The 24,748-nt window shown below is 43.8% G+C and overlaps 1 protein-coding gene across 1 annotated transcript; it reads right to left on the reverse strand.

The window, feature by feature from the left end:
- Positions 1-2,377: 2,377 nt before the first annotated feature.
- Positions 2,378-3,523, reverse strand: LOC138293322 (carbohydrate sulfotransferase 6-like). Its single transcript, XM_069232513.1, has one exon. The coding sequence runs from the start codon at positions 3,521-3,523 to the stop codon at positions 2,378-2,380; it is 1,146 nt and encodes a 381-aa protein (XP_069088614.1).
- Between the last annotated feature and the right edge of the window lie 21,225 nt (positions 3,524-24,748).

The raw sequence follows: 24,748 nt of genomic DNA on the forward strand, positions 1-24,748 counted from the left end.
GAGTAGAGTAGTGTATAGTGGAATGAAAGAGTAGAGTGGCGTGAAGTGGCGCAGAATGGAGTGGCTTAGTAGAGAGTGGCATTGATTTGATGGAGTGGTGTAGACTACAGTTGCACAGAGTGGGGTGGCATGGACTAGAGTGGCGAAGAGTGGAGTGACACTGTCTGGAGTAGTGTGGACCACAGTGGCACTCTCTGGAGTAGTGTAGCATAGAGTAGTGCTCTCTGGAGTAGAGTGGCGTGTAGTGGTGTATAGTGGAGTGGTGTGGAGGAGTGGTACAGAGTGCAGTGAAGTAGTGCAGAGTGTAGTGGAATACAGTAGAATGTCATAGAGTGGGGTGTTGTGAAGTCGAATAGAGTACAGTGGTGTGGCATTGAGTAGAGTAGTTTAGACTAGAGTGGTGTAGAGTGGTGAATGTAGAGTGGTGAAGAGTAGAGTGGAGTGGCACTGTGCGGAATGGAGTGGGATGAAGTGGAGTAGTGTACAGTGGAGTGACAGTAGAGTGGCGTGAAGTGGCGCAGAATGGAGTGGTAGAAGAGAGGCACAGAGTTGAGTGGCGTAGAATAGAGTGGTGTAAAGTGGGGTGGCTTAGAGTGGAGTGGAAGGGCGTAGAGTAGAGTGGCATAGAGCGGGGTGTTGTAGAGTAGAGCGGTGTGGAGTAGAGAGGAGTGGAGTAAAGTAGAGGGGAAGTGAGTGGCAATGAGTAGAGGGGAGTGGAGTAGAGAGGGGTGGTGTAGAGTGGAGTGCAGTGAAGTTGAATAGAGGGAGAAGAGTGGGGTGTAGTGGAGTAGAGTGGTGTGGAGTGGAATAGAGTGGCATGGAGTGGAGTGCATAAAGTGGAGTGGCACAGAGTTACATTATGTGGAGTAGAGTGGCATAGAGTAAAGGTGCGTAGAGTAGAGTGAAGTGGCGACGAGTGATGTAGAGTGTCACTTTCGAGGAAAATGGAATGCCTGTTGGCCACCATATCACAGCAGCAAGCAAACAGTCAGTATTTTTTCTGATTTTCCAAGTGTTAGTGTCTGTGTTTACTGGTAATTTTTTGAGTTTATGACATTTTGGGTGTACGTGGCAGTTGCACACTGGGACTAAAAGACCTAACAAGGGCTGGCTTTTTGTTGTCTTCAATGTTGCTGCTGTGTTGTAGGTGTGCCACAGCCAAGACATTGATTCTTTTGCAAACTCAGTGGTTCATCCACCTCTAAATGAGAGGAGTAGTGGGGAGAGCTTGGTGGGATGGGACACTTCTTGGTTTACTGCCAATATCTCAAATATACCAGCCTCTAATTAATCCCCATAGTGCTAAATGTAGATTTCAAAGAAATCAAAGAAGCAAAGAGATGAGAGTGGGCTACAAGGAACCAACAGGATAGATCAAATGTAGAGGTAATTCAGGCAAGAACGGTGGTGTAGATTGAGAAGAAAAGAGGTCCAACAGTAGAACATTGAAGAACCCCAAAGAGTACAGTTAAGAAACGAGAGGATTGAGTGGATCAGAACACAAAGTAGGAGCAACCACAGAGATATGGTGAAAACCAGGAGAGTGTACCTTCAGGGATCTCAAGCAAGGAAACAGTAGTGGGAACAAAAGAGTGATCATATTTCTCATAAGCAAAGGAAAGGTACACACTAATGAAAAAAAGAAAGGTTTTAACTCAGTAAACAAAAGTTAGACAGTTAGATAACGATAGGGGAGCCCTTTCTGTAGAATTGGCAGAATGAGAGAGGATTCTACTCCAATACAAATGTTTTCTATTAAGTTAAGTACTCCGTGGCTCACTGGAGTTAAGTCCATGCTGTATCATGCCATATCAAGTACCTAAAATAAGTGCACGTTTATTACTGATAATTAAATTCACATTTTGAACATTGTTTAAATTACAAACAAATGTTAAATCATTTTGGGAAAAAGAAATAAAAAATAAAATCTTTTCCACCCAAAGCTGTAGGCTGTTTCTGAAATAGAAAATATCAATGGTTCTGACATGTAGGTAGTTTTCCTGATGTATATAGGGGCTATTGAACATTCTTCCATGACAGCCACAAGCAAGAAAAATGTATGCCAGAAGGCCCACTATAAGTAGGATGAACCTTCCATCATATTGCCCACTGACACTGTGTCTGGTGGGCCACCGGGTCATAGGTTTCTGATGACAGAACAAGCTGAGGCTCCGCTGTCAGAAACCTAATTTCGCAACCTCTTAAATGAAGTGGGGAAATCACATGCTTGATGGGGCAGGAGCCACACCAATTTACAGGTGGTTCATGCTCTACTAAACCCAAAACACGCCATTGTTCTGTTCTGATCTGAGTGCAGGTTATGTTTTCATGTGATTATTATATCTTAACATTGTACATGCATATATATTTAGCCATGTTAAAACAAATTAATTGTCTTAGGCAACACTAGGTCCAATAGGAGGTTTTTCTGCTCTTCTTCTGACTTCACATGTTGATATCCAAACACATCCATTGCTTGCTTGCAGACTTCTTGTAGTATGTTTACCTTCTGGAAACTTAAGCTCTTCCTCCAAATTTGGGTTGTCTTCATTGAGTCTCTGGTATAGGATAAAAAGCCCTTTTCCTGAGGACCAACATTATGAGTTATGTTGTGGACCCAGGATTTTATCATAGGAGACATACTGAGGCCTGCATAGTCGTACAATACATTAATGTATCCCAGAGGGTCATTCACTAGATCTTCAAAGCGTATCATCATGTAACGATTATTTAAGAAATGGTGTGAGTCACGCATGGCAGTCTGATGGATATTAACTTGGGCACGACAGATCTCATACATCACAAAATAGATGTTAGGTTTGCCCATTTTACCTCTGCACAGGACTCTGTTGTCACCCCATAGACCACTGAAGTGTTCCCGCGATGAGAGGATGGCTCTGGGGTCCCGTACAAGATGAAGAATTTTCAGGCCCAGCTGCGGATCTCTTAATAAAGGATACAATACCTTCAGGTCCAAGAAGCGGACAGTCTTAACCACAACATGCGAGTAGGTTTTGCAGGCTTCCTCCACTTTGTCAAATGTACTATGTGAGCATTTTTTCTTACATGTTGGCCTGTCAATTATGTCAGAACGATTGAGGGCTTTGCAGGCTGGAGGAGAGCAGAGGGCGCGGACCTCATGCCACATAAACAGATCTGAAATAAACCTAGTCCGAGACAAGTAAGGTTGAAATGCTGACATGTCACACATGAAGATGGACTTGAGAAGATCCCTCATTGGCAAATGAAGAAGTCTAGGGCTCTGATTGCGGAATCTAGACCAGACATGTTTAGTTGGCTCAAACAGGTAAAATACATTAGGATTTTGGTTAAATAGCTGCCCCACAAAAGAGGATCCTGATCTCCAAGAAGTCAATATGAGAAGATGAGTTTGGTTAGATCTTTTTGTAATAAGAGAGGTATGAGCAGTTCGATCGTGGACTGTGTAGCTGGTGTACAAGATCATCAAAATGGCATTGAGAACCAGGAGGTACCAGTAATAGGTGCTGCGTGTTCCAGTCATCTTGTCACAGTTCTGTAGAAAGCAGGAAACCAGACATTAATAAAAGCGATTACGATCATTGTTAGCAATAACTCTTTATTTCACACACATAATCACCTGCCCTGTCTCTTAACTCATGTGAGTTACTGCTATCCAAGAAAATGGTGCTACATTTATAAATCTTGCAACGACAAAAAAAGAAAGCAGACTTGATAAAATGAATGAAACAGACAAATGAATGAATAGGAAGACACATTGAGAAAGACGCACCAGATTTTCCCGTTGGACGGAAGAATATCGGTTTACAGAATGTCCTAACACAGCGGTTATCAACCGTTCACTTCTGTGGAACCCCACTTTATCATTACTGGAATGCAGGGATACCACAGAATCAACATTGGAATCCCCAATGAGTTATAACAGGAAGCTGGGGACTCTGGCATAAGCGATTTCGATATTTTGAACCTCAAAACAATGCATAAAAAATGGAGACACAAACATTCTCCAACTACATACATACATGATGAAATATTTTATCTAACAAACAAATGTAAAAAAAATAGAAATGTTAATGGGAAGGGTGACGTTTTTCTAAATTCGATTGAGCCTACCCATCATCCATACTCTACTCTGTTTAATGTACTTGCATTGATCCCACAAACAGGAGTGGCTGGTGACTTTTGAAAGTGGTGGGGTGTAAAAACTGGGGACGAGATTGACTTACACAGCTAGTGAAGTGAGCATGCAACACTGATAAAAGGAGGGTTCAAGGTGGTTCTGCCCCTAAGAAACATTTGTAAAAAGGAAGGGGCAGATGGTGCATTTTAAAGCTGTTTTTGATAGAGTTTGGGGAAAAAGCAATAAGGTTTATAAACCAATTGTGATGGTGTAGACTTGGATTACTTAAAAACCTGAAAGAGTTTAGAGTTCAGGTAAAAATATGAGAGTGTCTAATATTTTGCAGTGTTAAATATTTTCAACAGTTGGTTTGCAGCAGGGACATTATCTCTCTTGGCTATTTTATGACAAGGTCACTAGACTGCACACAGATCTCACCAGCAAGTGCACTAATCCCCATAGGTATTTCACTGCTGGTACTGGGAGGAACTAACATGATAAGTACACATGGTTCTCTGTAGCAGATGTCTTAATCCCATTAAATGTTTTGAAATGCATTTGGTGTGTCACCAATTAAGTAACCTGTCATAGAATAAGTATCATATTTGTCCATGTAATGAACTAGGCCAGTGCTCTGCCAGTGAACCTCATGTCTCCCCATCCTGAGCTGATCCCACAAACAAACCCAAGCACTGATCATTTCACTATTCTAAAAATAGATGCCAAGGCACTAGAGGCTCGGATGAACCACCACACTGTTATGGCAGCGAGTGCACCTGAACCCATCCTGCCACGGCACTGGTTTGACAGAGCACCATAAAACCTCCAGGATGACACTATTATATTGCATTACTGGCGCAATGAGCTCCCACACTGCTCTCAGAAGGACCTTACTCCCTCCAGTGCTGGAACCACCACACTTCCCGACAAGGCCCCTGGAAGCCTCTGGAGTTGACAGCACTCAGTTGCTCTGCAAATGAATCTCAATCCATTAATCGTAGGGACAAGCACACAGCTTGACAAATGCACCTCATCCACTTTAGCACAGAGACCACCCTACTACTCTGCTAAAGTATTCACTACCTGTTCTGAGGACATCATACTACTCAGTGAATGCACTGTAACACATTTACGTTTAGGAGTTGAGATCTCCACCTTGCTCTCTCCGTGCACCTCGCAACTCTTTGGAACCTAATTGCTACTTTCTCACTTCACTTCAATGATGTATCAAGGGTTAGGATAACCATTCCACTCAGCCAAAGCACTTGAATCCATCAAGGCCCAGGGATCTCCGAGATGCTTCGCCATTACAGTATACACTGTCTTACAAATACACATCGACATATGGAGTGCTGGGCATCCTATATAGTTCTGCCAGTACTTTTCAACCCTTCCAGGGCTGGGATCATTTTACAACTCACTCCTTCACACCAACCAACTGAATCCGTACAATAGTGCAAAATAAATCAGGTCTACCAGAACTGAAAACTTTTTAAAACTAAAAAAATAAATGTGCTTTTTGGCCTCTGACAGTTCCCAGCACAAGGCAGTATTTGATGCTGCTAAGTCAGAGAAATTCAGATATAACATCATGTGATTCAATACAAAATATGTGATCAGGAAATGTGAGATCAAACCCATGTATCACATTGTATGATCCTGTGAAACAGACTTTATTTACGGTGCCTCATTTTAATTTAGCATGAAATCTGAGATCACCATGAAGAAACTCAGTTCAGGATGTTTACCATATAAAAAACCTAACCTGTGTTTTAATATTGGCGTATCTCGTTCAACAAATAATTTGTTTTTAATATGAAAGTGTCATGTTTTACCCGACACAGAAAAAAGCAAGGAAATAAGAAGTGCTTCAGATGTAAATAGGACCCCGCAGAAGAGCTATTTAAATTTGCTAAACCTCAACACTTTATTTCAGAAACTACAACAGTGCGCAGGAGAAAAGGGCAAAAGCGACCAAGTACATTGAAAGTTATTGTATGATGTATTGCAGGGGCGGCTCCTTTATTAAGGCGAAGGAGCGTTGCCTCACTGGTTGAGCCAGAAACAGAAAAATAAAACGATAGTTTACTATCGTTTTATTTTTCTGCTTCTGGTACAGCCAGCAGTGCAGGGAGGGATGGGGTCGGGCCATGGGAGGTGGGAGGGGGAAGGAGGGGAGAGTGCACCTAAGCGTGCATGTGTGTTTGGCCGCATGTCTCAGACCGGCCAAACACACATGTGCAATTAGTTTTTTCAGCCCAACTGTGTTTAACAACAGGGCTGGAGAAACTGCACAGACCTTAGGCTGTGTCTGTTTGGCAGTCCGAGTCGCTCAGACCAATCCTGGCGCTGCTTTCATGCTAGCTTTAGCATGAAAGCCACGCCAGGATTGCTGGGGAATGCTGGGACACAACAAGAGGAGCAACAAGCGAGGTGGTAGGAGGTGGCAGGGACGGAGGCAAGGTAAGTGCTTTTTATTTTTACCTCGTCACTGTCAGACCCCCGCCAACCCAGCATCTCCCTTTGAGTTATACGACGACGGCTGCTGATGTATTGCATATGTCTCCTCGCTCCTGCTACAGTCTTACCTTGAATTTTCTCCAAAGAGAAGTTAATCACCTAGTAAGCCTAATATTTTAATTTCACATCGCTAGGCTTTGGCGCTTTTCACAGGGTTCTTCTCTGTTCCTGAAAATGTGAAAAAAGTGCACATGTGCTTACTATAATTACTCCAGTTTCAGAGAGATTATTCCGATCCATTGGCTAGCCAGGCTGCCAGCACCAGGAGATTGTGTGCCTGTCTTTTAGAGGATGTGTTTCTTCTAGGGTGTGAGCAGTGCTTAAGTTGAGCTGATGGTTTCCGGTGCAGGGCACAGGCACTTATTTTTGAGAGCCCACAATTATTTTTCTGCCTCAAGTATTTACTGCGAGCAAAAGTCACCTGTGGAACAGATGGAGGAAGAGAAGAACGAAAAAGAGTCACATAGGCAGAAGGCAGAAAGCTGCAAGAGAAAGCTGAAGGGGGAGGGAGGGACTGTAAATGGATTAAAAAGGCCTGAGATGGCTTCTGGATTACCCTTTATTCTGTGTTCACAAATGTAATTGCAGCAGCCGCGTGTTTAAGAGGAGAGCTTTGGGCACCTGCACTTTTTAATTTACAAATTAAGCAGTGAGAAGAGTACTGTAGTGCAAAGTGCACTCTTCATCTCCGAAATGGAGTTTATTGAATTTAGTTGGACTCCTCCTCCTTCAGTGTCCGGTCTGGCTTTCTCCTCGTGATACCATACTGTGGGTGACATTGTTTACATCTCCCTGTCCTCGACCATTTGAATGAATGGAGCTATATTAACTCCACCCGGGCCATTGAAAGAAACGCCCCAATTTCAACACTATGCTTGCTATTGTAATCTAACACGGCCTCCACCGTGACGTCACTGCTGCAGCTTGTGCCTGTTGGGCGGCGAGGGTCTCGCCCAGCCATAGCACATAGGAAAGCACAGATTTGGAAAACTTGATCACCGAGCAGCAAGTTGCTATTACCTTCAGGCTGGTTGCTATTTTGTCTCCTCCTCTCTTTGCCTCTGACCAGAAGCCCATTGTGCCTATGAATAGCAGCCGCCCCTGCCCACAAATCATTCTGAGGACAACTTAATTTTTGGCTCCAATATCAAATTACTTCACACTTAGAAAGTTTAAAAAAATATTATTTGCTTCTTTATTTATATAGACTTCATTAATCGGTCAATATTATTTAATATTCTAAGCAGTAACGGATCCCCTGAGTAGGCCTCACGGACTCCCCTAGGACGCAGGGACCACAGGTTAAGGACCACTCTTTTAACTGATGTCATATTAAAACTCAGTGAAAAGCTAGTTGGCCAATAGAGCACTGCAGAAATGCGGTAAATTCAGTAGTTCACTTTTGTTTCTAGTCAACGATATATGTTTGCAATTTTATTATGGCTCAGAACTACAGTTCAGTGGTATATTTTGTTGATGATTTTTGTCACAGTTTCATAGTTGTCATCCCTCATGATACTATCTTTGGATTAATGCGCAGTGGAGACGGGGGGAGGAGTCACTCGGTCCCGTGACTCGAAAGACTTCTTAGAGGGGGGGCGGCTTGTGGCGCTCCGGCCCAGCACCGGATGGCGGGCTGTGCGGGACGTGCGAATCTACAGCGACTGATGCCACGAACAGATGTACACTGGGTAAGTGACATTTTCAAAACGGGGCATATAAAACATGCTAGGTAACGCTTACTGAATTACTCGTAGAAAATAATCCGGTTGGGTAGGCCACGATGCTCATTTTTACAGACACTAAACCTCAACAGGAAGCACTTACAAATATAAACGTAGCAGGTGCCCCAGTTGAAGCTCAGCTTCTGGAAAGGACAAGCCACCCTAACTCCTGGGCTTGGCAAAGATAAAGCAAGGCTGTGCGCTCAGAGATTCCAAAGCAGAAAACAATCTAGAATCCTTCCTGGAGGTGAACTGATGATGTACTGGAGCGTAATCTGTATCTGACTGTGACGCGCGGTTTCTATCTTCCTCTCCTGGAGAAACAGAGTTGAAGGTTCTCCCTTTATAAAGCACCTGTAAGCTCCGCCCGCAGAGCCACGCCCCGTCCACCCTCGAAGTAGGTTAAGGAATTCCCGCCTTTTACCTTTTTTACCAGGATGATGGACAACTTTCCAAAATGACCCCACTGCGTTTTACCGCCGATTCAAGTGGTGCGTTGTTGATGCGCAGAAGCACGAGGACATCTCCACAAAGACGCACTAGTAACAATAACATTCCCAAAGGCACACAAGGTTGCTGGAGACGTTTACCCCGTGGCCCATCACGTACCCCTAGTGTACAATATAAACACAAAATCGTTTTTGTAGTAGGTTCTCCCTTTATAAAGCACCTGTAAGCTCCGCCCGCTGAGCCACGCCCCGTCCACCCTCGAAGTAGGTAAAGGAACTCCCGCCTTTTTACCAGGATGATGGACAGCTTTCCAAAACGACCCCAATGCGTTTACCGCCGATTCCGGTGGTGCGTTGTTGATGCTCAGAAGCACGAGGACATCTCCACAAAGACGCACTAGTAACAATCATATTGCCAAAGGAACACAAGGTTGCTGGAGACGTTTTACCCCGTGGCCCATCACGTACCCTTAGTGTACAATATAAACGGGGCGCATAAAACATGCTAGGTTACGCTTACTGACATACTCGTAGAAAATACTCCGGTTGGGTAGGCCACGATGCTCAATTTTTACAGAAACTAAACCTCAAAAGAAGCACTTACAAATATAATCGTAGCAGGTGCCGCAGTTGAAGCTCAGCTTCTGGAAAGGACAAGCCACCCTAACTCTTGGGCTTGGCAAAGATAAAGCAAGGCTGTGCGCTCAGAGATCCCATAGCAGAAAAAGATCTAGAATCCATCCTGGAGGTGAACTGATGATGTACTAGAGCGTAATCTGTATCTGACTGTGACGCGCAGGTTCTATCTTCCTCTGCTGGAGACACAGAGTAGAAAGTTTCTCCCTTTATAAAGCACCTGTAAGCTCCGCCTGCTGAGCCACACCCCGCCCACCCTCGAAGTAGGTAAAGGAATTCCCCGCCTTTTACCACGATGATGGACAGCTTTCCAAACGACCCCACTGCGTTTACCGCCGATTCCGGTGGTGCATTGTTGATGCTCAGAAGCACGAGGACATATCCACAAAGACGCACTAGTAACAATCACATTGCCAATGGCACACAAGGTTTGCTGGAGACGTTTTTACCCCATGGCCCATCACGTACTCTTACTGTACAATATAAACGGGGCGTATAAAACATGCTAGGTAACGCTTACTGACATACTCGTAGAAAATACTCCGGTTGGGTAGGCCACGATGCTCATTTTACAGAAACTAAACCAATAACAATAAAATTACACACACACTCTTTAAACCTGTCTGACTAAGTATTTTTTACCCATGATTCTAATTATGTATTGTATGTGCATATGTGTGTTTTATTCATGTGTGTGTGTGTATAAATATATATCTATATGTGTATGTATGTGTATATGTTGTTTCTGTGCCTGGCATGTTTGTGGATCATTGCATGGCTCCTGATATCTATGAATTTCTGCTCTCTTTTTATCACACTTATCTACCCATCACTCTTATGTCATGTCTCTATCTAACTATCCTCCATTCTCACTCGGACTCATCCCAAATCCCTTCGACCACTTTCATCTCCTAAATATCTCTGCCTAAGCTCTTCCCCTCCACCTCCACATCTAACTCACCAAACCTCACTCTACCTCTGTGACCTCCCACACAACCCTACTAAATTCTCCTGCATTCTTCTCACCCTACTTCTATGCTCTCCCTAACCCATCACATCCTCTTTTCCCTCCGCTCCCCTATTATTCATCTCAAGCCTTTGGATTGAGTAAATGAAGGATAAACTCCCAATTAACACTTCTGGATTTCTTTCCTCCTCCACCCCTCCATTACTCCAGTCAATCTAACTAACAAACTCTCATATCTGCAACTCAAATTAACTCATAATAATACTAAAACTGTACTCCTTATTAAATTATACTAATCCATCACTAATTCTTGTTGGGTACCGGAGTAGCGTGCTACTCATCGAAAAGCGCTTCGACGCCTCGTCAGGGGTAGTAAGCGCTATATAAATACGATTACAATTACAATTACAATATTCAGCACATGTAGGAGCAAGTGTGTCCGATTCCATTGCAAACCCTTCTCCAATTTTCTCAGTGAGGTCATTCACATCTTATGCTTGGAATCCTGGAAACTGACATGGATAAAACCAATACTCTTGTTTCTTTCCATTTACAGAATCTTTTGGACACCAACCACATTCTGGGGCTCCTGCAACCAGTGCTTTGCCTGTGTCTGAGGATGATGAACTGAAAGAGAACCTAGTGATTGAACAACCATGTTAATTCCCTGAGCCCTAAGTCTTTAAGTTAAGGCATAAAGAGGAAATGAATTCTGTATTGTCACTGGACTTTCATGGATCCCAATAGAGTTATTTGAAGCTTTCTTGGGACAGTTTATTTTTTAAGGATGGTAGGAGAGCAGAGCATACTACCAACTTCACGAAGAGAGACAATATTATTTCCTATCTATAAGAGACACTGACAATTCATCTAATTACAAACTAACCGACCTCCTTGACAAGGATGCAATGGTTTATAGTGCATTATTATTGCTGGATTAACTGCTACGGGTCAAAGCAAGTACAGAATAGGGTGTTGGCCTGTATGGTAGATAAGTTAACATTGCATAAGAAAACTACACTTCTGTAGTTTATACCAAAGATTATGATGTAGTTGACCAGAGTATTTTTTGGCCCAAGTTAATAAAATATAGCATAGATCAAACATGGTTGCCAGGAATCTAACTAGATTCTAAAACCTGTCAGAATTTGATTATGAGATGCAAACACATTCTTGCTGAAGATGTTTTTAGTTTAGAAGAGCTTTATTAGTTGAAACGAATACAGAAATATTGATACTTAAAAGTTAACACAGAGATTGTACATGAAGGAAGGGAGGGAGAAGGAACGCATGCACAGTGTCATAATAAAAGTATAAAAGATCCAATTTGAGTAGAGATACCACAGTAGTAAAATACATGGTCATAAATAAGTGAAACATAGTGAGGTTACAATGATAGATATGTTAGCTATAACAACAACAGGTGAACATCAAGGGGGTTTAGAAACCTTAGCTCTTATACAATGACAATAGAACAAAAGTTTAGCATGCCTAGCTATAGTTTGTGCTGGGACTCCATAAAATAGAATGCTTAATGACAAGCGAAACAGCGTGAATGCATGCTGTATTCAGTCTATAATTATAACTAACATCATACCACCAGGCTTGGAAAGACAGTTTGGAAAAATCCTTCCAGTTTTTGGTGAGTTGTTGGAATGCTGCTGCTAATAGAAGGTCAATGATTTTTATTTGAGATGAAGCATGTTCCCAGTCAGTAGATAAACTACCTAGGAAACCTTTAGTGAGTGATAAGAGTACAGAGGTGTTCAAAATGTTGATCTGTTTCCAAACCTGCGTAGAACAAACGTAGAATTGAAAAGCATGTGTTTAAGGTCTGCATGTTGTGAGTGGCACGACCAACAAGTATCGGAGTGATCGGGATAGTTGAGATGCAGGGAAACTGGAGAAAAGGGAAAGTCCATTGTAAATGTAGAAAAGCGTTTGAGTGGTACTGGCAACACCTTATTTTAGCCCAAATTCGCCTCCAAAAGGAAATAGTCCCCAAATCATTTTCCCACTCCAGCTCAGTATCTAATTTAGACCTATCAGTAAAGGGTTGGCACAAGAAAAGATATATAGCTGGATCTTTAGGGTTATTTTATAAAAGATTGCGTAACACAAAGGACGATGTGGAAGGCTATACTGGAATGGAGGTAAACTTAGCAATAGCACCAAACATGATGCTTTGCAAAAGGAGAAATTTATGTTATTTTTTTTTAGGTAATATGAAAAAGGGATCGGGCCTGAGAGAATGTGAGAAATGAGTCATTAATAAAAAGTTTTTTTTCCAGCAAATGGACCGATTCTTGTGCAATATGGAAGAACTGTACCAAATGGGGGAATTGAGGCAAGATCGAACATCAATGGGGTCAGGAAGTTTCACAGATTTCAATAAATAGCCAAAATAAATTTCCACAACGGCATGATACCAGTCGCCTCCGGGATGGAAGCCAGTTGCCTCAGGCTCAACTCTAACAAGACAGAGATCCTCGTACTCGGCTCCACCCCCTCCACCTGGGACGACTCCTGGCAGCTAGCCGCCACGGGAAACACCATACCCCCAATGACCACGCACGCAACATGGGCATCATCCTGGACTCAATGCTTTCCATGACCCGTCAAGTCAAAACCATCTCCTCAGCCTGCTTCCACACCTTGTGGTTCCTTTGAAAGATCTTCAAATGGATACCCACGCCTTGGTGAGCAGCAAAGTGGACTACGGCAACACACTTTATGCTAGCATCACAAAGAAGCTACAGGCAAGACTATAGAAAATCCAGAACACAGCAGGCAGACTCACCCTGAACATTCCCCGCCACAACCACATCTCCGCCCATCTAAGAGACCTCCATTGCCTCCCGGTCAACAAATGGATCATCTTCAAGCTACTGACTCACACCTATAAGGCATTTCACAACATCAGACCAGACTACCTCAACCACTGTGTGACCTTCTATACTCCCGCCAGGCAACTATGATCCTCCCACCTCGCCCTCGCCACCATCCCCAGAATCAAGAAAAGCACAGCTGGAGGAAGATCCTTCTCTTACCTTGCAGCCCAGACATGAACACACTCCCTCTCAAACTCAGACAGGCCGCATCACTGAAGCAATTCAGGAAGGATCTCAGGACCTGGCTCTTCGAATGATCAGCATACCCGCCACCGCGCCTTGAGACATAAGCTGCGATCTGCAAGTACTGATTGATTGATTGATTGAGGTGTTTAAAAATGGGGAAGTATATGTTTTGAGGTTTTGTAGAGTACGGCAAGAATTCACTGAAAGAAAAGTGGTATAGAAAAGACTCCCCCAAATGTACACATAAGGGAGTATTTTTAGCGTTTTTTTTTATCCATTGAATACATTGTCTTAATAAGAAGGCTGAATTATATTTTTGTAAATCAGGGAAGTTAAATCCATCATCTGCTTTAAGGCATTTTAGTTTTGTTAGGGAGAGATGGGATTTCTTCTTGTTCCATAAGAAAGATGAATGTATGGAATTGATTTGCTTGAAACAAGTTCTGCAGAATAGATACGGGCATATAAGAAATGGGATAGAGAACAACAGGTACTCTAATTATCTTGATAGTGTCTAATTGATCCCACCAGGAAAGATTCAGTGGATGCCAGTGGTTGAGAGTTTATGTTCCTCTAAACTCAGAGAAACAGAGGTTTTGGGCGATTGTGAAAACCATTGCCCTAAGTATTTAATTTTGGAAGTATTCCAAGAGAAGGCAGTTGCTGAAAAATGACTTCTGAAGGTGTATTTATTTACAGGTAAGATTTCACATTTGTCATGATTAGAGTTATAACTGGAGACAAGAGAATAAGAGGAGAGTTCTTGAAGAAGGGCAAGAAGTGAAGTATGAGGCTCGGATATCAATACAATAATATTGTCAGCATATACTGCTGTCTTAATTTGTTGAGTATTCCACAAAAAGCCCTGTATTGTACGATTGTTTCTAATTCTGGAAAGGAAAAGTTCAAGAGCCAAATTAAAGAGGAAAGGTGAAAGAGGGTAGAAATAATTTTGGGTGCAAAACCAAACTATTTTAAAGTATGGAAAATGAAAGACCAACCAACGCAATCAAATGCCTTCTCTGTATCAAGGCTAATGGCTTCTAAAGGATAAAGTGATTGGTGAAATTTAGAGAGAATGTAACTAAACGAGTGTTATCTGTTAAATATGGTCCCTTAACAAAACCAGATTGTTCTTTTCCGAGCAAACTGGGCAAAAAGAATTCCAGATGGAGAGCAGAAGTTTTAGAAAATATTTTATAATCAGTGTTGACAAGCAAAATTGGCTAGTATTTTTTTTTTACATTGATGTAAATCCTTGCCTTTCTTAGGAATGAGACAAATTAGGGCATCCAAAAAAGAACCAGAAGTTTTTCCTGATTAAAAAAAGGTATTAATAAAAAGAGATAATTTAGGTAGAATTAGTTTAGAAAATGAGTGAAAAATTCAGCGGTAAAGCTATGAGGCCCTGGAGCTTTGTCTGATTTAACAACTTCATGGTTCTTCTGCTCCATTTAAAGATGTTGAAATCACTGGGTTTCTGACCGCAGAGCGACAGATAGCTTCACCATTGGAAACCTCCGACCTGGCAGCCTGTCCGCCACAAGGCTGCCAGGGCACATGGTGGGGTGACCATCACTAGATTACCTTAATTAGGACCGCCAGACGGTCCTAGGGATGGAAATTTCTCAATGGTCCCACGCACAAGTTGAAAACTCCCTGTCCGTCAGGCCCTTTTGTTTTCTGTTTTCCAGCACAGCTTCAGAGGTTGTTTAGTTCAAACAAAAAATATTGCTATGCAGACCAACAAACAGTGCCCACTCCGCATAGTTCACAGCCTTTATGGCAACCCCCACATCAGCAGTTGTAGTGAATGCATTTAAGATTCCCGCTAGGCAAGCTATAATCACAAACAAGCACTGGCAAAGCCAATAAGTCGTGCCTATGTCTTTTAGCCATGTTGTGCAGCAGCGTGGCAGTGAAGCATGGCTAAAAGTAAAGTTAGAAAAAAAAGTGCTATGATGCAACCAGAGCTGACCTCATCATGGCACTTTGGTGGGTGGGGGTGAGGAAGAAGGACAATTGGAGGGACGGGGCGGGTAAGAGAGGGTGTGAATGGGACAGTAAAAAAGTTCTATGACATGGCCAGGGCTGGCCACATTATAACACGTTTTTTGGTAAGGCAGTTGAGGGAAAGGGAACACAGGGGGTGGGGAGGGCTGAAGAGTAAGAAGCAACAGCAATATAAGGGTTGGGAGGGGAAGAAGCAACATGAACACAAGCCAAGAGGGGGAGAAGCAACATAAGTACAGAGATGGGAGCGGAAGAAGCAACAGCAGCAGAGGGGGTGGAAGGGGAGGAAGCAACAGGAGCATCTTCATTTGCCACATAGATGTTGGTATCCACAGTCACTTCTCTGTGGGACACAGATGACTTGAGGCTTCCCATCATGGGCAGTGACTGGGACTGGCCATATGCAAAAACCCTCACTCAGGGTTTTTCAAGTGTTGGGGGTGTTTGTCAGTGTATGGTAGGTGTCTGCAGACATGAGCTCTATAGAAGCACCTATGCCAATCATCGCGGTGACAGTGTGGTGCCCAACTTGTATCTGACATTGTGGTCATGGGTGGCATGTGGAGTGAGCAGGCCCCACTGCAAAGACCATGTGTACTGTGTACTAAGCAATGTCATCGTCCATGTTGCCTGGCCCACTCAATGTCTTAGTGACAGTTTGAAAGGTTTACTTCGAGAGTTTATGTTTTGACAACCTGCAGACTTTGGGAAAGTGAATGTACTTGCTACAGGCTGTGCATTTCCTGCCTTTGGCAGGGCAGTCGTTCAGCCTGTGTGGCTATTTCCGGCAATATCCACAAGCCCTTTTAGGCTCCTGAGGTCGCTTCGGGGTGTCCGCAGTGTGGCATGTTTGGACTGCATTGATATGTTCCGTCTTGATGGCCCTGTGGAGGACGGCCTCCATGTGTAATGCTTAGGCCTTGGATAGTTTTTTCGACCTTCTTATGGTTAGGATGTCCTGGCTGACTTAGGGCCTGATTACGAGTACGGTGGTCCATAGGAGTGTCGTACCCACAGTAGCAGTCCGACAGCCGCATCTTTGGTACTCTGACTGCCAGCGGGTGAAGCAACCAGCATAGTAATTGGTATAGTTGTATGATTCCAACATGTTTGATACCAAACATGCCCAGGTTCAGAGAAGCCATTATGCAGTTGGACCTCTTGTGTTGACCAGTGTCCACTACTTACCTTAAGATGGCTTCCTTGCACTTAGAAAGCACCCTCACACTTAGGGACACCTCACACCCTTCCCTTGGGCTCAAGGGCCTACTAGAGGAATAACTTACAGTGTCTAAGTTAAGTGACCAGGATATCAGAAAGCCTTATATCTTAAGTAAAAGGTGCATAGGCCATTTCACAAAGGCTGTAATGGCAGGCCTGCAGACACAGTTTGTATGGGCTCCCATGGGTGGCACAATACATGCTGCAGCCCATGGGAGGCCCCTGGTGTACCAATGACCTGGGTACTTAAGTACCATGTACTAGGGACTTACACGGGGACACCAGTATGCCAATTGTGGCGACTAAAGTTTTGCCAGGTAACCAAATTTAGGGGCGAGAGCACTGGCACTGGGGCCCTGATTAGCAGGATCCCAGTGCACTACATTCCAAAACATACTGACACCAGGCAAAAAAGTGGGGGGGTACTACAACCAGAACCCAGTTAACTACCTTCCCAATCTACTGTAAGGCAAATTCTGCTGGCCCAGTCTGTTTCATGTAAACAGAAGGCCCCTGTGATGGACGGGCTGTGCGTGGCATGCGTGGTTATTTCTGTGTACGCTTGTGCAAGTGAGTCACTGCGTCTGTGTGTGTGTGAGTTGATTTTTATGAATGTTTGGACCTTTGTGCGATCCTTTCAGTCTGTCCGAGTGAGCCTGTGTGTGCATGCTTGTTTATGACTGTGTCTGCTGGAACAGTTTATGTGCACATCTTTTATGTGTTTAAATGAGGTCTCTAGATTCACACATATATCAGATAGGACCCAGTGACGTAACAAAACTTGAGGGGACCCCCCTGCAAAATACATGGAGGGGGCACCCCACATTCTAGGCCCAGTCAGGAAATCTTATGACAGGGGGCTGGTGTCTGTGCACACAGCAGGAGGAGGGCCCTGGGTCTAAGGACGTCCTGCACTGCAGTTGCTGTGGGGGCTATTGATACACCAGTGATAGGACCAGAAAATGACTATAGACCCACTGAAAAGGCCAAGAGAGATGTTAGCTCTCAAAACATAATTTTTCTGACTGCCTGATTCTATTAGGAGCTGTCAAAACGTAATTTTTCTTACTGTCTGCTCCTATTAGGAGCAGCAGCGATGACTTTGCACCCGCCTCAAAAAAAGAAAGTAGTGGCTACATAGGTAAACAGATTTTCTTTCCAAACTAATACACATTCACATTAACGAGTAAACAGAGACAGCGCTAGCACCGCATAATAATGCTTTTTTTTTGGTGGGTGGGACGGGCAAGCAATGAGGGGAGAAGATGGTGAGGGTACGGGCAAGTAGGGATGGTGGGGAGGGATAGGAGACAGGGATAGCAAATTGAACAACAATCCGAGCGCCAAGCGCAAGCAGCACAAAAGAACACAAATGAAAGGAACATCTGTACTTTAGCCATGCTCCAAATAATCAGATGGAGACATACTGAAACCATACAAAGTAGACTTGTGCTCACTAATTACAAGCAAGAAACACAAGAAAAAAGGGCAAAACCTATGGAGTAAGCGTGGAAAGGTGAAAGAAACTGTCCCTCAATCATGTCGGGAGCAGAGGATGGGCACGGATTAACTAGAATCAGTCTGTGCTTGGTCCTCGCTCGACAGAAATGATCAGAAATTATGTTTTGCCTGCAGTAGCCAATTAAAGAGGCTGAAAAGAAGCATGACGTGAAGCCAACAAATTGTAAGCACTGGGTGGGCTCCAAGCCCTTTTTTTAATAATCTTCTATCTCACTGAAAGAGACAAAAAGGAGCACCCTTGCTGATCATATAGAAGCCAGCTCTAATCACAGCAAAGAACTCTTCAACACAGTCAGAGAGTTCTCTAACCCCTCAATGTCTGAAAATATAATCCCTTCCCAGCAACTCTGCAACACCCTGGCAGACTTTTTTCACAACACCATCTCCAACATCTACAAAATCTTCAAACCCAGCACTGCAGACATACTCAGCTTCCTCACTCCCATAGATGCCTACCTCCTGCTCATCACCTGGGACCAGCTCACCTCACAAAACACCACAGATTTCATGAACTCCATCCACTCAGGAACAGCCACGGACCCCTGTCCCCACCACATTTTCAACCTCAAGAGCAAGATGATCAGCAACAAGCTCACTGCCATTTTCAATGCATCCATCACCACCACCACCTTCCCCAAAGAATGGAAACCCACAGAAGTCAAACCCCTTCTCAATAAACTGTCTGTCAACCCCAGCAAGTGCAAGAACTACCGTCTCATCTCTTTGCTTCCCTTTCCCACCGAAGTCCCTGAAAAAGTAATCAACCGCCAACTCAGAGAACACCTTGAGAGCAACAGTCTTCTGGATATCTCCCAATCCGGATTCCGCACTAACCACAGCACCAAAAGTGCCCTGATCACTGCCACTGACATCATCAGTACCCCCCAAACAGGGGAGAAACAGCAGCCCTGATCCTCCTCGACCTCTCAGCAACGTTCAACACCATATCCAACCATACACTTATCAAGAGGCTTCACCACATTGGAGTCAAAATAGATGCACTTAAATGAATCGCCTCTCCTTTCTCAACGGAAGACCTACCAACTACCCTTCACCTCGGAACATAAGAACATCATCTGCAGCGTCCCTCAAGGCTCGTCCCTCAGCCCTACACTGTTTAACACCTTGCCAACATAGTCAGAACCCATGGACTAAATATCATATCCTACACCAAGGACGCCCAGCTCATCCTCTTGCTGTCAGAAGACCCATCCACCATGATGGCCAGCTTCCACAGGTGCATCACGTGGGTTGCTGACTGTATGAAAGACAACTGCCTAAAACTCAGCACAGATAAAATGGAAGTGCTTTTCTTCAGGAACAACACCTCCCTGTGGAACGACTCATGGTGGTCTTCCGAACTAGGACCCTCACCCACTCTGACTGGCCATGGCAGCAACCACAGGATCATCCTGTCCTGGGTGGTTTGCTCACCATGGAAAGCCAGATCAATGCATTTTCCTTTGCCTGCTTCCTCATTCTTCACATGCTTTGTAAGATCTTCAAATGACTTTCCGTCAACACCAGACTACCCGTCACTAAAGCCCTAGTCATCAGCTGGCTGAGCTACAGCGAAGCACTTTACGTAGGAATCACCTTGCTCCTCCTGAAGAGACTGCCGACCATACAGAATTCAATGGCAAGACTCACTGAACCTTCCTCAGCAGATCCATATCTCTCCCCACCTCAAGAAGCTCTACTGGCTCCCCATTCATAAGAGATGACAATTCAAGATGCTGAGCCACACTTACAAAGCACTACTCAACGCAGGACCTGCATACATCGACCAACACCTTAACTTCCACCAACCCTCCAGATTCCTGTGCTCCTCCTTTCTCTCCCTCACCCACACTCCCTTCATCCCCCAAAGGTACAGCGGAGGATGCTCCTTCTCTTAACTCATTACGAAATCCTGGAACGACCTCCACCATCACCTCCAGACCTCATTCTCTCTGCTGCATTTCAGAAAGGGACTCAGATCTGGCTGTTCAACTGAATCCGCCCTAAGCAGCAGGATTCTCAGCACCTGGATACCCTCACGGGTGATTAGCCACGGTTTACAAGTCCTGATCGATTGACTGAGTGACTGAAAGAACATCCACCTTTTAGTCTTCTTTAAGTAGATTTTGCTAAATGTTAATTTAGATGGGACATGGATAATTTGTATGCCTTTGTTGCTGTTGTGTAGCCACGGTTACTCTTTACATATCCAATGCTGGTGGAACCCCATCGATGATGGCTACAAAATGTCTTCATTATGGGGAAATACAGACCAATGCCATGCTTGATGTGGTAGAATGATGCTACACTGAGGCTCTGATAGAATTATTTTCCTGGGTATCAAAATGAATTAATATGATGAAAGACTGATTTCTTCTCCAACTGCTAGCAGCATGTCAATAGGGCAAGAGTTTACAGAAATGTTTTTTAAAATGTAGGATTTAAATAGTTGGTCATTTGGGATACTTGGCTAGTTAGACTTTAGCTTCTGTAGAAAATAGGGTTGCAACTGATCGCCAGAACAATGTATTGAATATTTTAAATGTATTTATAAAACATTTTAAACAGACTTCCCCTCAAGATATAGTGACAATTTTGAATCTCACTGTTGCATTTCTTGACTCATATTTGGGACACTTTATTTCGTCCTTCTACCTATGGCTCCACCAAAAAGATTCATCCCTTGTTTTCTACCTTTCCACTCCCAAATTATAACCCATAACCTCAAAACAATTGTAACATGCCCACCATGGGATTTGCTCACCCCAACTGAGGTAGGGTGAACTCCATGTAGCGGCTCCCACAAGATGTCTTTAACAGCTTCAGAATACACGCTGAGGAATGCGGTCTAAAGGATAGACGGGTTACGCTAACTGGACATTCCCTTCCACCATCCCTCCTTTGGAGCAGATTCTCAAAATCCACCAAATCTTCAAGATCTACAGTCAGACAAGCCACACTGCCATGTGAAGGCTGAAACATCAGAGGCTTCAGAATATCTCCCCGCTACTGAATATGTTTAACCAAAGGAAAATTGAGTCGAGAGTGAATTACTAAGGGGGCAGGTAATGTCTGAGTCATGAGGATTTATTTCATTTTCTACTGTATTTTTCAATATTTTTCATTGGACCTGTGATGTTTGTTCTCCACATCCACAAATGAAGTATTAAAAGGGGTAGCAAAGTATTTAAGAATATTCTAGTAATTTGCTACCTCTTTTTATGCACAGTCCACTGTTTCTTCCTAGCTGGGTCTGCACAATATAAAAAGACAAGAAGGAGAGAGATTTGGGAGAGAGGTGTATCCATCAATTGATAGACAGTGGACGTGAAAAAAAAGACATTAGTGAAAGGTGAAAAGAAAATACCACGGTAAAGAAACCCAAGCAGCAATAACGAGGGAAGTGAATGGGTTGGGATGGGAGCAAACATAGTAGTTGGACATTGTAAGAAAGAAAGAAAGAATGAAAAGGAAAGAAAGAAAGAAAGAAAGAAAGAAAGAAAGAAAGAAAGAAAGAAAGAAAAAGAGAATGAATGAAAGAAAGAAAGTAATAAAAAGGTGGCAAGGATGCAGATTGAGAAGCTGGAGAAAGGATCTTACCTGCCGTGGTACTTCTGCCTCGGATGCGCCACCAGGAGTGCCCCTGCGCTGCTTGCCAAGTCTCTGTACAAGGAATGCCACGCATGATGGAGACGCCTGCCCCTCCCTCGCTGACACCTCTTCTCTGCTCTCCCTCTGCATAGGTGCCCTTGTCTCTGCTTCCCGAGATCACTGACCTGAATCCAGGGATGCAGAAGAGCCAGGACTGGTGGGTGGAAGTCTGCCAGAAAAATAATCTCGACTTCTCATCCAGGATCTGCTCACGAAAAGGAGAACTCAATGGAGAAAATATTAAATAAGAAGACTTTGTTTACTAGAAAACTAATGTATGTCAAATAATTACTCCACTTAAGTGCTCACTTACTTACTGAAAATACGAAGGAGTCTAAGCTGCCATCACTGTTTGCAGGCTGAGTACCTACAGTTCTATCAGTAGAATGATAGTCTTCAATGTATCCACCCCTGTCTTTAAACACAATTATTACAGGTCCCTTACCTCATTATTGCCTTTCAGTTTCATTCGTTTAGTTCTGCCTCCTGAGACTGCCATGAAGCAAAGTGTATAGAATACACCAGCGCGTCTGATAGTGACAACAGTAGAACAGATATCAGTGCCTAGAATGTAGCTAACATAAATGGGTGGCAGGACAGAGGTGGATGGTGTCATTTAGGTAGGGAGGTCGCAGGCACTGGCCTACCATGATAAGTTGGGTGAGAAGTTTCAATAGGGCCTTGCTCTGGGCTGAGAACTAGCAAACCTAGTGGCACTAGCCGGATTTGGCAGTTGAAACAGTGCTGCAGAGCTGATAACATTGTCTAGTTACGTACAAGCCTGGTGAAGCACAGCTTACTGTGTACAGTAGTGGGTGAGTGTGTGCCTTGGTGCCACATGTAGAAGAAGGTGATATGGGATTTCCCTTAAGCCTGTGTACAAAAGAGAGTGGCATTCATGGGGCTCCATAGTACTATGGGCCGAATTTAAGAAAAGTGGCGCTACATCCACTGCAGCGCCACTTTTTCCCCACCCCTGTATCCCCCTAAGGCCACCATGTGTGCGCCATATTTAAGATACGGCGCACTATAGCTGTAGTGAGAACAATAGCTTTAAAAATTTTGACGCTATTGTGGCGCTTTGCTACACAAAAATTTTGACACTAGTGTAGCAAAGTGCAAGGAGGTCCATTGATATAAATGAGTACGCCATTTTCATGCCTGCTCTGAGCAGGCATTAAAAATGACAGAAAAATGACTCAGTGAAATCTTTTACATTTTTCTGTGCCAATTTTTCAGGTCTCCTAAAGGGGTGCAAGCATAATGCGGAACAAGGGGTTACAAAGTGGCGCAAAGCATGCATTGTAAATATGGCGCGTGGAAAAGGCCACCTTAGCGTAAAAAAATGACACTAAGGCGGTGCTAAAGTGGCACAAGGGGCTCTTAAATCTGCACCTATGTGTAACAGAGAGTAAATGAGGAGTTCCCTGGTGCTGTGTGTTTAGTAGCGGGTGAGTGTACAATATGGGGTTAGTATACGATTTCCCCATCATAGTTGTTGCACTAGGAGGTAAACATGGAGTTAAACCTAGTCCTGTGTGCTGTAGAATGTGTTGTGAGTATTAAGGTTACAATAAGATGGAGTTCGGTGGCGGATGTGTGTTAATTTCTGTTTGGTTGTGTTGCATCTGCGACTCAAGAGAAGTGAAAGGGAAAGCATCAACTAGAGTAAATCCTTGCAACTTACTCAAAACAAACATTGCTGCATTGGTCTGGAGGGCGGAGGTGAGAACCTTATTATGATGCAAATTCTACAGACCAGGCGTTGTGTTGAAGAGTCAGGGGCCTTTGTTTTAAAGGACACAGGCTCTCATCTCCCACTTGGGACATGCTTCATCGCTGGGGATGGTCCTTGCTCTTGCACAGTGTCTTATAATGTGGACGGTCTCCCCTCTAGTTCTTTTGTGGGGTGAAAGGGTGCAGCTATTAATAGAAGCTATTAGGGCCCCTATCAAAATGACTTGTTATGTTTGAACATCTAGAAAGATATAGCTCACAAAGTGCTCTCTATCTGGTTACCTAGTGAACTACAGGGACCAGGGTCCTGAGGGCAGCCTTTTGATCCTTCAATGCATATACAGAAGGCTGAACAGGTTGACCATCATTTAGGAATGAACAGACCCTGCTGCTATGTTAACCTACTGCAGTGACCCCAACAATGATTGGGCCCACCAGGAGGTGATTTTAACCCACCATCTTTTAATCTCACTGCATCCCCTCCGTATCAAAGCTAAATACTGTGTGTTTGGGCCACAGATGTAAAGGACGGCGTAAAGGTAGAGAGGCTAATTGGGTGACAGAAGGAGGAACTTAGGGGAGCAGAGGGTGGTGGTGGGGAGGACAGGTAACTGTCATTGGTAGTGTACATGAGTGTATTATTTGGTGAAATGTATGAGGCTGGTTGAAAGGCTTGCTCTTTGGATCCTGGGGGAATCAGAGGTGAGCAGTAACTACGGTGGGGCTATCATTCACTACTAGTGTTTGAAGGACACAAGTACTGTTGCAGCCCAATTCGTTAAGCAGTAGATGAGTCCCTATCACAGTGTGATTCTAGGGCAGAACCTTTGTGTTCTTGGCTGCCCACTTCAGTCCGCTAACTGCTTATTTACACTCTCTTAGTCAATGGGGCAAATGGAACAATGTGTTAAGTTTGCTATGATATGTCATCTTCCACAATTTCTTACTAGCTTGAGTGCAAGGCAAAACATGTCAGCCTCTACAGCGGAAATTCCCAAATAAACCCCTCAATTCAAACCCAAATTCTCAACACCAGGATCCCACTTGAAGTTCCGAAAATTGTTCATCTTGCTAAAGACAACTTCTTAGAATGGGCAGCCATGGGTTTGGTC

This window comes from Pleurodeles waltl, chromosome 1_1, assembly GCF_031143425.1.
Source record: "Pleurodeles waltl isolate 20211129_DDA chromosome 1_1, aPleWal1.hap1.20221129, whole genome shotgun sequence".
Classification (NCBI taxonomy): Eukaryota; Metazoa; Chordata; class Amphibia; order Caudata; family Salamandridae; genus Pleurodeles; species Pleurodeles waltl.

Coding starts and splice junctions, on each gene's coding strand:
- LOC138293322 (XM_069232513.1), bottom strand. CDS start 3,523: ATGACTGGAACACGCAGCACCTATTACTGGTACCTCCTGGTTCTCAAT.